The sequence below is a fragment of the Jaculus jaculus genome, chromosome 9 (assembly GCF_020740685.1).
Source record: "Jaculus jaculus isolate mJacJac1 chromosome 9, mJacJac1.mat.Y.cur, whole genome shotgun sequence".
Lineage (NCBI taxonomy): Eukaryota > Metazoa > Chordata > Mammalia > Rodentia > Dipodidae > Jaculus > Jaculus jaculus.
Genome location: NC_059110.1, coordinates 95,874,414 through 95,888,284, shown reverse-complemented (window position 1 = coordinate 95,888,284; position 13,871 = coordinate 95,874,414). Strand labels below are relative to the sequence as shown.

General features: G+C 40.5%; 1 protein-coding gene across 5 annotated transcripts in view; it reads right to left on the bottom strand.

The window, feature by feature from the left end:
- Positions 1-13,871, bottom strand: part of Bcas3 (BCAS3 microtubule associated cell migration factor) — a 664,126-nt gene that overhangs the window by 492,260 nt on the left and 157,995 nt on the right. For all 5 annotated transcript variants that reach the window (XM_004664529.2, XM_004664531.2, XM_045159845.1 and 2 more), the window contains one exon: positions 2,935-3,011. In XM_004664529.2, the coding sequence (XP_004664586.1) occupies positions 2,935-3,011 (77 nt within the window). The remainder of the gene's footprint in view (positions 1-2,934; positions 3,012-13,871) is intronic.

Sequence of the window (13,871 nt, the reverse complement as noted above, 5' to 3'; positions counted from 1 at the left end):
ACGCCAAGGCCTCCAGCCACTGCACACGAACTCCAGATGCACACGCTCTCTTGTGTAGCTGGCTAACGTGGATCCTGGGGAATCAAGCCTTGAACTGGGGTGCTTAGGTTTCACAGGCAAGTGCTTAACCACTAAGCCATCTCTCCAGCCCAATTATGCTGCTTTTTAAATATATATGTTATTTATTTATTAGAGACACAGAGAGAACGGGTGCACCAGGGCCTCTAGCCACTGCAGATGAACTTCCCACACATGTGCCAACTGTGCATCTGGCTAACGTGGGTCTTGGGAAATTGGAAATTGAACCTGGGTCCTAAGGCTTCACCTGCAAGAACCTTAACTGCTGAGCCATCCCATGCTGCTTTGCTTATAATTATTGGTACAAATTTTCAAGTTAAAAGTATATTAAAGAAAGAAACTAAAAGAAATAAATCAAGATATATGACTTTGTATTTAAGACTTCAATGAGCACCGTCACTGGAAGATTTTACTCTTCCTTTTTTTTTTTTTTTTTTTATTTTTTTATTTTTTGAGGTAGGGTCTCTCTCTAGACCAGGCTCACCTGGCATTCACTATGAAGTCTCAGGGTGGCCTTGAACTCTTGGCGATTTTCCTACCTCTGCCTCCCCAGTGCTGGGATTAAAGGCATGTGCCACCACACCCAGCTACTTTTCCAAAATTTAATTCAATTTTTCAGTATCACACTAAGCACCAAAGCTACAATTCTCAGAAACTGGTAATAATACTAGCTCTTAAGGAAATAGCAAGTATTGTCATTGAGAACTGTTACTGTGCATGGTGGCACAAAGAACTGTATGGTTGCCACTATCCTGTTTAGTCCCTATATGTGACACCAGACATTATTCACATGTGTATTACAAAGGCAAACACTGGCACATATTCAGGCTATGCATCAATGAAGGGAGTTAGCTCCCTGAAAAAAAATATGTGACGAATTATACCTCCGATTCAAAATGGGCAGTTTGTCCCACATGTGGGAATACATCTGTAAGTGCCAAGAGACAATTTATACATTCTCTTCTTAGATGTCTCTAGCACTCAAGGGAAATGCATTGCAGATGTAAACATTGGGAGACAGCATTATGTCACCATACTCAATTGTATGATTCTTGTTTTGCTTGAAAAGAGAAATTTTTATGAGATTTATTTTTATGAGATATATGGGAAAAAGAAGAGAGCAAACAAGAAGGAGCATAAAGAGGGCATTCCATATCATGCAAAATATCTTAATTTTTGCAGACAGGCCATTGGATAAGAGATGAAGGAAATCACCTAGAAAAATGATTTGCATTAGTAGTTTCTTGATTTTATACATTCCAGGGGCTAGTGATTTACTAGTTCTGTGGCTTCACCAAATACTTACTTTACTTACCACATCCTGGTTTTGTCAAGAACTATTTTGTATTATTTCATAATACTCTCAAGACACAAGAACCATGTAACCAACAAAAATGCTAATCATTGAAGCCTGCAATACTTTTGAGGTTTTATTCTGTATTCATATGCAGAGTACTAAGTGGCTTAAAAAGGATTTCATTTTTCTTTTTCTATATACATACGTATATTCGCATGTGTGTGGGCGTGAGGGGGTTGTGAGGCCATGGTGTGCATGGACATGCATGTGGGGGCCAGAAGTTGCATGTCTCTCTTAATCACGCTCCTCATTTACTGTGTCAGGGTCTCTCACTCAAACCCAGAACCCCTATTCTATTAGTCTAGCTAGCCAGCATGGCAAGGAAGGGGGGTTCCCTGAACTCACCTCCCAAATGCTGGGGTTACGGGCAGGCCATCTAACCCAGATGGCATTCACATGGACGCTGAAGAAGTGAGCTGAGGTCCTCAGGCTTGCACCGCAAGCATTTTATCCACCAAATCATGGCCCAACCATGGATGTTACATTTTCTTATGCCTTGAATAAAACTTCTCTAAATGCAGGAGCATAAGTATAATTTTTTTTTTTTTTTTTTTGGTTTTTCGAGGTAGGGTCTCACTCTAGCCCAGGCTGGCCTGGAATTAACTGTAGTCTCAGGGTGACCTCGAATTCACGGCGATCTACCTACCTTTGCCTCCCAAGTGCTGAGATTAAAGGCGTGCACCACCACACCCAGCAAATATAATATTTTTAAATACTATGATATAATTTTGGTAAACCAACATCATAAATAACTGAAAAATCTAGCAAAAAATGCCACCAAGTGTGATTTAATCATGAAAACAAATGGCTGCTCCTTTGGATATGCCCCCATGTAGAAGTAATCATAGAAAAATTAATGTTGCACCAATTATGAATTCTCCTTATTTTTATTTTTTCTGACACAGGCTATTACTCACTATTTATCACTGGTCTAGAGTGTGCTACATAGACAGACCAGGGCAGCCTCAATTCCTGGATCCTCTGTCTCCCAAGTGCTGGGATTACAGAAATATACCACCAGACTCAGCCATGAATTCTTACTGGTTGCACAACTAAAACCACACCAAACTAGTAATTAAACATCCCTTACTGATATTCACCAATATAACTTTCATATATATGGTGACATCAAAAAAGTTCATCAGGTGTGGTACACATGCCATTAATCCCAGCACTGAGGAGGCTGAGGGAAGAGGATCACTGTGAGTTCATGGCCAGCTTAAGACTACATAGTGTAAACAACAACAACAAAAAAGACTGCATAGTGAACACTAGGTCAGCCTGGGCTAGAGTAGGAACCTACCTTAAAAAAAAAAAAAAAAAAAAAAGGCTGGGTGTGGTGGCACACACCTTTAATCCCAGCACTTGAGAGGCAGAAGTAGGAGGATCAGATGAGAGTTCAAGGTCACTCTGAGACTACATAGTGAATTCCAGGTCAGCCAGAGCCAGAGTGAGACCCTGCCTCAAAAAAAAACAAAAGAAAATGGGTCATATCTTACCTTGTTTTCTGCATAAGCCAGCCAGCGGCTTCCAAGAGCAATAGGGTTCATGTTTGGCCCAGGACAGGGATAACAACCTGAAAATTTCAAATAACAATATTCAGAAAATTCTTAATATCTTTTGCACTGGTGCATCTTATCTTCATGCCAGAAAAACATAAAAATCAAATGCTTACATTTTTAAGTCATGGATTTAAGATAATAGAAGTCATTATTTTAATAGTGAAATGATCTGCATTTTTTTCCTTTTCTATTTACTTGCCTTATGGTATGACCTCTGCTCCATTAAAGAAGTAAATTGGCATTTTATGATGTTATTCCTCAACAAAAGAACAAGGTTTAAAAGAATCATGTGAAGTTCCCAAGTCGGAAGTGCATAAATCAAAGCATTTTAGAAGGGGGAAGAAAGCACATGACAAGCTCACAAAGTTAAGGGTAAGGTAAATTAGACCCATGCAAGCGCAGACTTAAAAGGATAGGAAGCTACATAATGGTGGATGAAGGGACCATGTCGAAGTTATGAGGCTGATGACTATGAGGAACCCTCAATAAAAGGTGCTGGGGAACTAGGTCATGTTATGCATTTTCACATTAGATACTGGATTTTGTTCTCCTTGCTCCCAGTGCCAGCCAGAAACAACAGCAGTGGGTTCTATGAGATGGTTATTCTTTACTCATGTTGTGTTTTCTGGCAACTTAATCAAGAATATGTAAAGTTAAGGATGTGTGTCCTTATCATTGCCTGCTGAATCTCCATTACCTAAAACAGTATCTGACACATAACAGATATTCCAAATCTGTTTGAGCAAATTAAACAATGAACTGAAGGTTTTAGGGAGGAAGGACAGTAGAACACATATGATATAAAGTTGGGGGGCATATAGTGGGAAGGAAAGGTATAAGCAGTAATGGAATTGTAGGGATGAGGAAGAGGAGAAGGGATGAGAGTGGGTTATCCAAAATGAAAGATATATTAAAAACTACAAGCTAATAAAAAAAAATTTTTTTTTGGTTTTTTGAAGGAGGGTCCCACTCTAGCCCAGGCTGACCTGGAACTCACTATGTCTCAGGCAGACCTCAAACTCCTAGCTATCCTACCTCTTCCTCCCAGGTGCTGGGATTAAAGGTGTGCAGCAGGAAAAAAAAAATTATTTATTTATTTATTTATTGGAGAGAGAGAAAATTATTAGCACACCAAGGACTCAGTGACTGCAATCGAACTCCAGGTGCTTACACCTCCTAGTGGGCGTGTGAGACCTTGTGCTTGCCTCTCCTTTGTGCATCTAGCTTACGTGGGACCTAGAGAGTCAAACATGGGTCTTTAGGTTTTGCAGGCAAGCATCTTAACCACTAAGCCATATGTCTAGCCCAGGGGATGGAAGGGGGGGGGTTCTATCTTTAAGTCTGCATGAAGGTATTCTACATGAGTAGATAAAGATGCTCCTAGAAGCCATAGGCTATTAGTTGAAAACCCCAGTGCTTGGAGTGAGATACCTCCCTATGGGTTACTGGTCAAGGAGACTACAGAAGCACCTAAAACAACACAGGCTATTGCCACTGCTCTTGGCTGAGCACCAAACTTGATGGTAAGACCCTATTGCTGATCACAACACATACTTAAGTTGCAGAACATAGAGAAATCAAGCTGATCCACAGAGGTGGGGTGCATGCATCTGGAGTTCATTTGCAACCCTGGTGCCTGTTTGCCTGTCTCTCTCACTCATTCACAAATACACTCACATACATACACATACATGTTATATTTTTAAAGAAATCAAGCTGGAACTCAGCTGTAAGCTATTTCCTGCTGGCTAAGTTTAATAGTGCTGGAAAGTGTTATGCAGATTTCTGGGGGAGAAAAGTCATCAACAGCCTTACCCAGCTGTAGAAACTGTGTGCTCCATAACTGACCTGGCCTGGAAAAATGTGCCCACTGGTATAATAGTGGCATGGCTGTTAGGTGGATGACTAACTTTCTGGGGGGTTTGCTTTTTTGTTGTTATTTTTGAGAAGGGTTTGCTCTGGATTATAGTTTCAAGGGGATATATTCCAGCACAGTACAGAAGGAAAAACAGGCTGGCTTGTCACATTGTAACCAGAGGTAGGAAGCAGAGATTTCTGGCTTTTTGACTGGATTTGCAGCCCACTCCACAGGATGGAATTCATGCCTGGTACTGTAAGCCTGGTCAAAAGCTCACGGCTGGTCCCCCTAGACACAAAATGGCCTGGATATCCATGACCTCACAGTGCCTGACACTACCTACGCAAGACCATCATAAGAGGAGGAAAAGATCATGACATCAAAATAAAAGAGAGACTGATTGAGATGGGGAGGGGATATGATGGAGAATGGAGTTTCAAAGGGGAAAGTGGGGGAGGGAGGGTATTATCATGGGATATTTTTTATAATCATGGAAGTTGTTAATAAAACTTTGAGAGCTGGACAGATAGCTTAGCAGTTAAGCACTTGCCTATGAAGCCTAAGGATCCCGGTTCGAGGCTCGGTTCCCCAGGTCCCACGTTAGCCAGATGCACAAGGGGGCAAACGCGTCTGGAGTTCGTTTGCAGAGGCTGGAAGCCCTGGCGCGCCCATTCTCTCTCTCTCCCTCTATCTTTCTCTCTGTGTCTGTCGCTCTCAAATAAATAAATAAATAAATAAAAATGAAATAAAATAAATAATAAATAAAAGATCAGGAACCAAAAAAATAAGCTCATGGCTGGGACACCCTAAGTCCTAGAGGGAACATTACGCCTGTGGTTATGCAAAAAGCACAGGTTGCCAAACTGCCTTCTAAATATTTATGTTCATGCCCATGGATCAGTGCTGCTCTTAGCCTTAATCTGGGAAGCTTCCTTCTGCAGTGGGCAGAGGTTAAGGCAGAAATGCACAGCTGGCAGAAGAGCTGGGAATAAGTGATTATTGTGTGTTCAGGCCTAAATGGGACATCTATATCACCCCCGCTAAGGCTGAGGGGCATTAAAAGAGAGGCAGAAAGAATGTAAGAGCTGATCCCCCTCATGCAATCCACCCTACCTTAACTCAGTGGGACACAGAAACAAACCAAAAGACATGAAAGTAGGAATGGGATTAGTTGGAAAGAAGTGGTTTACTGAGAAGAGCATGAGAAAGGGTAATGGGAAGTGAATATGATCAATATACATTGTATGAAATGTTTAAAAATAAAATTTGATATATGTAAGTACAATTCATACATTGTATGAAATGTTTAAAAATAAAATTTGATATATGTAAGTACAATGATTGTGATGGGGAGGTAATATGATGGAGAATGGAATTTCAAAGGAGAAAGTGTGGGGGGGAGGGAATTAACATGGGATTTTTTTATAATCATGGAAAATGCTAATAAAAATTTAAAAAAATAAAAAATAAAAATAAAAATAAAAATTGAGGCTGGAGAGATTGCTCAGTGGTTAAAGGCACTTGTTTACAAAGCCTGATAGCCCGGATTCAATTTCACAGTACCCATGTAAAGCCAGATGCACAAAAATGGCACATGCACTGGAGTTTTTTTGCAGTGGTAGGAGGTACCCATTCTCTCTCTCTCTCTCTCTCTCTCTCTCTCTCTCTCTCTCTCTCTCTCTGTCTGTCTTTCTCTCCCTCTCATTCTGTTTCTGCTTCTCTTTCATAAATAAATTCATGAATAAAAATAAAATTTTAACACTGGGTGTGGTGGTGCATACCTTTAATCCCAGCACTCGGGAGGCAGAGGTAGGAGGATTGCCATGAGTTCAAGGCCATCCTGAGACTACACAGTGAATCAGTGTAATACCCTACCTTAAAGAACCAAAATAAAATAAATAAAATTTTATATTTTTTATAAAGACAATGAATCGAAATTAATCAAAACCCATTATAAAGAACTGACCATAAGCATATCTTTTCAAGCATCTCCACATTAGGATCTGCTAAGTGTCAGATATTTAATCATGTAACTGCTATCTTATAAACAGAAACCTTTCTTTAACATATATTACGTATTTCCCTGAACTCAGAAAGTGTTTTGAGCAGCAGTGGGTTATTACTTGGTGTTAACACTGCTGTGCTAACACTAAAAAGCATTGCTGTCCCTTGTACTACGTTGCAATTTTCTTCACAGCTCCTTAGACTGCCATCTATGCTAAATTTTTACTTTGTAAAAATGACTTAAAATTTATATGGAAAAAATGACCCTAATAGGATGTCTATATGTTGCATGAAACCAAAATTCTCATCGTCTTGTTTCCTATTTGTCTATGATATGAAGGTGCATTTGAATTGCTACATGTTCCCAGGAAACTAATCTTTGGGTAACTGTGGTATTTATTACCGTAAGTGCTAAATGTACACTGTGGTGGCACAGATGACACAAAGATACCCTAAAAACCTGTCCAAAGACAACATGCCCTGCTATGCATTCTCTACCATGTATGTGGTGATCCTTGCACAGAAATTCAGTCATTTCCACTGAGCAAACGAACATTAGTCATATGAAATGTACTTTTGTTTTCTTTAATCTTTTTATTTATTAGTGAGTATGTATGTGTGGGTGTGCCAAGGCCTCTTGCTGCTGCAAATGCACACCAGGCACATGTACCGCTAGCTGGACAGGTGGCTCAGGGAGAGAAGTGCATGTTGTACAAGCACAAGGGCCCAAGTTTAATAGGCACATGGACCTGTAATCCTAGCACTTGGGAGGTTGAGACTGAAGGATCAACTGGCTAGCTAGTTTAGCTGAACTGGTGAGTTATATGTTCAGTGAAATACTCTATCTCAAAAATAAGGTTGAGAGGGCTGGAGGGATGGCTTAGCGGTTAAGGCATTTGCCTGCAAAGCAAAGGGACCCAGGTTAGATTCCCCAGGACCCATGTTAGCCAGATGCACTAGAGGGCACACGTGTCTGGAATTCATTTGCAGTGCCCTGGGGCACCCATTCTCTCTTTCTCTCTTCCTCTCTCTCTCTCTCTCTCAGTCAAATAAAATAAATAATAAACAATAAAATAAATAATAATAAATAAATAAAATTTAGAAAAGTCTAATTTAAAAAAAATAATAAGGTCAAGAGTAACTGAAGAAGACACTCAATGTTGTCCTCTGGACTCCACACACATACACGTGCAAGCCCACGCCCCTATACAAACATACATGCACACATACCACACATATACACACACACAAACATTGAAAAAAGAAAGACTTCCCTTTTGAAAGCTATAGGTAGAATCACAATAGAGGGAGCTAATATCCTGAACTGGCTTTGAAAGTCAAAATGATTATTAATTTTATTTTTTTATTTTTTTTCTCAAGGTAGGGTCTTCTAGCCCAAGCTGACCTGGAACTCACTCTGTAGTCCCAGGCTGGCCCTGAATTCACAGGGATCTTTCTATTTCTGCCTCCTGAATGCTGGTGATTAAAGCCTGGCTAAAATAATCTAATTTTCAATCAACTCTCATGAGTACTTTAACTGCTATTACATACAATCTCCTTTACAAATATGAACAGTTCCTAAGAAAAACACAATCTACAACTCCAGGAGCTTTAGAAACTGAGCAGATGTCAAGAACTACAGGGTACTGGATTGAAGACCAGTTGTTTTTCTGCTCAGCAAAACAAGATTTTAGAGCTGGTATCAGCAGAACACGAGCCACTCAGCAATATCCCAACATAACTTATAAGCATGACTCCTTGACAGATTAACTCTGGCCTCCAGCTAAACTCTGAAAACAAGTGAAGGGGGTTGGGGGGATCTGAACCTCTGGAATGCAAGGACTGATTCTAACATGTTTACAATGTCACTGAGCAAAGTAAGCAGAGAAAATGCAATAAATCACATGAACTCAGGTTTCCCAAATTAAATGAAGGTAAAATTCAAGAACTACATACTAGATAAAGACACCTCCCAAACAGCAGAGCGTGGAGGCTCACAACTGCCATCCCAGCACATGGAGGCTGAAGCAGGATGATTATTGTGAGTTTAAATCCAGACTGAGCCACAGTATGAGCTCTTGTCTCTCACACACAGCCCCTCCCAGCCCCCCCCCCCCCCCGAACAACATCAACAACCACAACAAAAAAAACCTACAACATTGTTGCATGAGTAAAGAATTAAGGAGGCAAACAAGAATAGTCCAATTTGACATATCATCCCAGAAAGCTGCTCCTAACAGACAGGTAACTTGAACATGTGTAGAAAAACAAGATGGAACTTCTCTGAGCCAGTTTGCCTTGTTTTCTCTGGCAAGGTCAAATGAAAACTTCAGATCTTTTATTTAAACTTCACTTTATTGTATCTTTTCTTTAACAAACACGTACATTCCCTGGCAATCAACTGTCTTTAGCACAGGTTCTCAGACAAGTCAGTGGTGATAAAATATTCTGTTCAACAAAAAGTGATAGCACAAATTAATTATCTACATGTAAATGTAATTAAATCCTACCTCACACCACATACAAAACCTATGTCAGAGCTGGGCATGGTAGTGCACGCCTTTAATCCCAGCATTCAAGAGGCAGAGGTTGAAGGATCACCATGAGTTCAAGGCCACCCTGAGACGACATAGTGAATTCCAGGTCAGCCTGAGCTATAGCGAGACCCTACCTTGAAAAAACAAAATCAAAAAGAAAAACTGAAGAGACAGGCTAGAGAGATGGCTTGGCAGTTAAGATGCATGCCTGCAAAGCTTAAGGACCCCAGTTTTGATTCTCCAGGTCCCACGTAAGCCAGATATACAAGGTAGCACATGCATTTGGAGTTCGTTTGCAGTGGTTAGAGGTCCTGGTGCACCCATTCTTTCTCACTCTGTCTCTTTCTCACTCCCCCTCTCTGTCTGTAACAGATGCATAAATAAAAATAAAATCTTAAATAAAAATTAAGAGATAGCCAGGCACAACAGCACATGCCTTTAATTCCAGCAGAGGTAGAAGGATCGCTGTGAGTTCAAGGCCAGCCTGAGACTACATAGTAAATTCCAGGTTTGGGATAGAGCAATACCCTACCTCAAAAAATATATAAATAAAGAGATATATAAATGACAAATTAATAATATATGAAAAGGGATCAATATCATTAGCCATAGGGAAATAAACATCACCACAAAAACTTGTAACCAGCTGGGCAATGTCTGTTGGCAAATGATTAGATACAATGTTTAATACCACATAATTTAAAATTGTCCCATAATAAAAGGAATTGAAGACATGAAGGCCAGGTGTCGTAGGGCATGCCTGTAATCCCAGCACTTAGACTGTAGAGGCAAGAGAATCAGAAGATCAAGGCCATCTTAGGCTACATTGCAACTTTGAGTCCAGCCTGGACTACACAGACTTGGCATCAGAAAAATGAGCTGGGAGTGGTGGCACATGCCTTTAATCCCACCACTCAGAAGGCAGAGGTAGGAGAATTGCCATGAATTCAAGGCCAGCCTGAGACTACAGAATGAATTTGAGGCCAGCTCTGGCTGGAGTGAGACTCTACCTTGAAAAACCATAAAGTATATAAATGAAAACTTGACATATACGCTGCAAAGGATAGAATTTTGATTATATCTATGTTCAGTCAAAGACACCAGTCAGATGTCATATGGCATGTAGAAAACACTACTCCAGAAACATACATAATATCACTTTGAAGATTTATTTAACCATCCCGCAGCTGAGTAATGAGCCATTTAAGGTATGTGAGCTCTGAGGCAATGTCTGTTATTTTTGGTTTGGTTTCTATGTACAGGAAACATATCATATGTTACAGAACACTGCCATTTGAAAATTCAATACATGGGAATTATGTTTAGAGAATAGAAAAGTTACAGCATAGTTCACTGCACATCTATTCATAGGAGTTTTCTGCTCAGCTTTCTCTATCTTGTGAACCCCAAAACACAGGGCTATTTAACTTTTAACTTAAACTGGCTTAGATGCCATATGAATCCTTTCTTGTATGTTATACATGTTTTTCAATATAAAAAAAGCTAGGCTGTGGAAAGTGGTGATTTGAGGCCAGCTTGGGGTACATAGCAAGATAAGTTTCTCCAAAAAAATTAAGAATGTAACAAAAAAAAAAAGAATGTAACAAATAAAGAGAGCAAAGCTTCTTTTACCAAACATGTTTTAAGCTTTGCATTTTAAAGCTTCTTTCATTTCATTTCCATTTGTTCCATGTGATGCCCATCATTAACACAAATGAAGAACTAACATGTTAACACTAATAACATTAAGGCTGTAAGAAATAACTTTCCTTCTCAAAGTAAAAACAGAGGCCAATGCAAAGAGACACTCTTTAGACTCCCTGGAGATTTCATATCTGCCTTTCAATTTAAAAGGACACTTACAATGACTACTAATGACATCTATCAGTCTGTGTCCTTTGTCTGCTTGATCATAGCTAGGTTTTGGATTTCCACATCAGACAGCTGCTCAAGGCCAACCTCTCTGTACATCAAATACAAAGGTGCCTCCTTTCTCATCACACTGGATGTGTTCTGTTAACAGTTCTCCATCAGCTCTCTTTACCTGCTCCATCCACCTTTTGGCACAAATTCCCATGATGCTGGCTCTGATGGACACAGCAGTCTCTACTTATTCTACAATACTTTCATTGTATTCATACGTAACTAAGGCCCTCAACCAAGAATGTATTATGCAAGGACTTTCCATTCAACTTCAGAAGGTAAATGCTTACATGATCCAGACAACATCCTCATTAAGTAGATCTTGTGATTCTGAGGAAGACTTGAAGGCACTTCTTTAGGAATTAGGTACCAATCAATGGGGCAAATGAGGTGCCACAAAAGCTATCTCAGTAATCCTTTCCCCAGTTTACACTCATGGTACAACATAAACTGAAACACAAGAAAACTGAGTCATTTACTCTACACCAAGTTTCAGTACAAATAAAGGAACTAGGGGAAGGATGATAGGGAAGTTCAAAGATAAATAACTTTCTTTCAACTTACAAATGGGCACTATAGTTACTTGATTTTTAAATTTTCACCATCCTGATTTTGATCTGGAATGTTTTTATTTTTCTTTCCCAGTGGTGACGCTTACATTTTGTTTTGGTTTGATTTTTTGAACAGGGTCTTCCTCTGTAGGTAAGGCTGGCCTAGAAGTCACTGGGTAGCCCGCTTAGGCCCTCAAACTCATGAAAATCCTCTCACCTTCGTATTCCAACTACTAGGATTACAAACTTATGCCACCACACCCAGCTGGTTTGAAATGCTGATGTAAGTCACTTTAGAAAAGGCAGGAATTCAAAGAAAAGGAGCCAGTGGAGGTTGGGTAGATTTCACAATGGGCAAAGTACTTGCTACACAAGCATAAGGACCCAAGTTTAGACCCCAGCATCCCCAGGACAGAAGGACCCAAGTTTAGATCCCAGCATCCCCAAGACAGCTGGACAAGGTAGTGCATGCCTGTAATCTCAATGCTGAGGAAGTGGAGACAGAATCCCTGGGGCTCAATGGCTAGCCAGTCTAGGCAAATTGGTAATTCAGGAGAGATCCAGTCTCCAAGCATAAAGAAGAGAAACTGAGGAAGGCCCCAATGTAACCTCTGGCCTCTACATACACCATATGTACCTGCACAAACACATGTACAACACACAAAGCATGCACATCACACACACACCCACACACCCACATACATGCACACATGCAAAAAGAAAAAGCAGCCGAGCTCCTTCATTCTGACGCTTGCTAAATATCACTAATCTTAGCAACTTAAAATGCTTGACCCTAGGGCTGGAAAGATAGCTTAGCGGTTAAAGCACTTGCCTGCAAAGCCAAAGGACCTTGGTTCAATTCCCCAGTACCCACGTAAATCAGATGCACAAGGTGGCACATGCATCTGGAGTTCGTTTGCAGTGGCTTGAAGCCTTGGGGTGCCCATTCTCTCAGCCTCTCTCACTCTGCCTCTTTCACTCTCTCAAATAAATAAATAAAATGTATTTTAAAAAATGCTTGATCCATGCTGGGCATGGTGGCGCATGCCTTTAATCCCAGCACTCAGGAGGCAGAGGTAAGAGGATCACCGTGAGTTCAAGGCTACCCTGAGACTACAAAGTGAATTCCAGCTCAGCCTGACCTAGAGTGAGACCCTACCTTGAAAAAAAAAAAAATTCTTGATCCTGAGTTTTAAGTCATGTGGAATAATAGGTAACTAAGAACAAGTTTCCTATCTGAAGCATGAGAGAAGACGGAGGAAGGGCATTTGCCAAAGAAGGTTAAATAGACCTTTAGTGAAATGTTGCATATATATATATACACTGCAGAGTAGGAAACAAGAAAAAGGTGGGGGGTTTTGTTTGTTTTTGTTTGTTTGTTTGAGGTAGGGTCTCACTCTACCCAGGCTGACCTGTAGTCTCAGGCTGGCCTCAAACTCATTGATGATCCTCCTACCTCAGCCTCCTGAGCACTGGGACTACAGGCATGCACCAGCATGCTCACTATTTTCTGAACTCTTTTTTTTGTTGCCCACCAAAACCAGATGGTAAATCTCCATTGCTAAAGACACCACAAGTTTGGGTTGCATAACACAAAGAAACCAAGCTGGAACTGAGCTGGGAGCTTCCTCCCTGCTGGCTAAGAGTCATAGTATTGCCAAAAAAATGCTATGCAGGATGCTACTGAGGGAAAGTCATCAACAATCTTACCCAGCAGTGGACCCTGTGTGCACCACAACCACTTTGCCAGGTAAGATGTGTTTGTTGGTACAGTAGTGGCATAACTGTTAAAACTTTCTGATTGGATTTGAGGTCTGCTCCATAGGGAAGAATTCATTCCTGGTACTGTAAACCTGGTTAATATTCCTGGCTATAACGTCACAGACCATAGGGGCAACCTATTACTGCTGTTACACTACATAGTACTGCTCTCAACTTGGATCACTGAAATCTCTTACTGCAGTGAGCACAGGTTAATGTACAGATAAACAGATGTCAAAA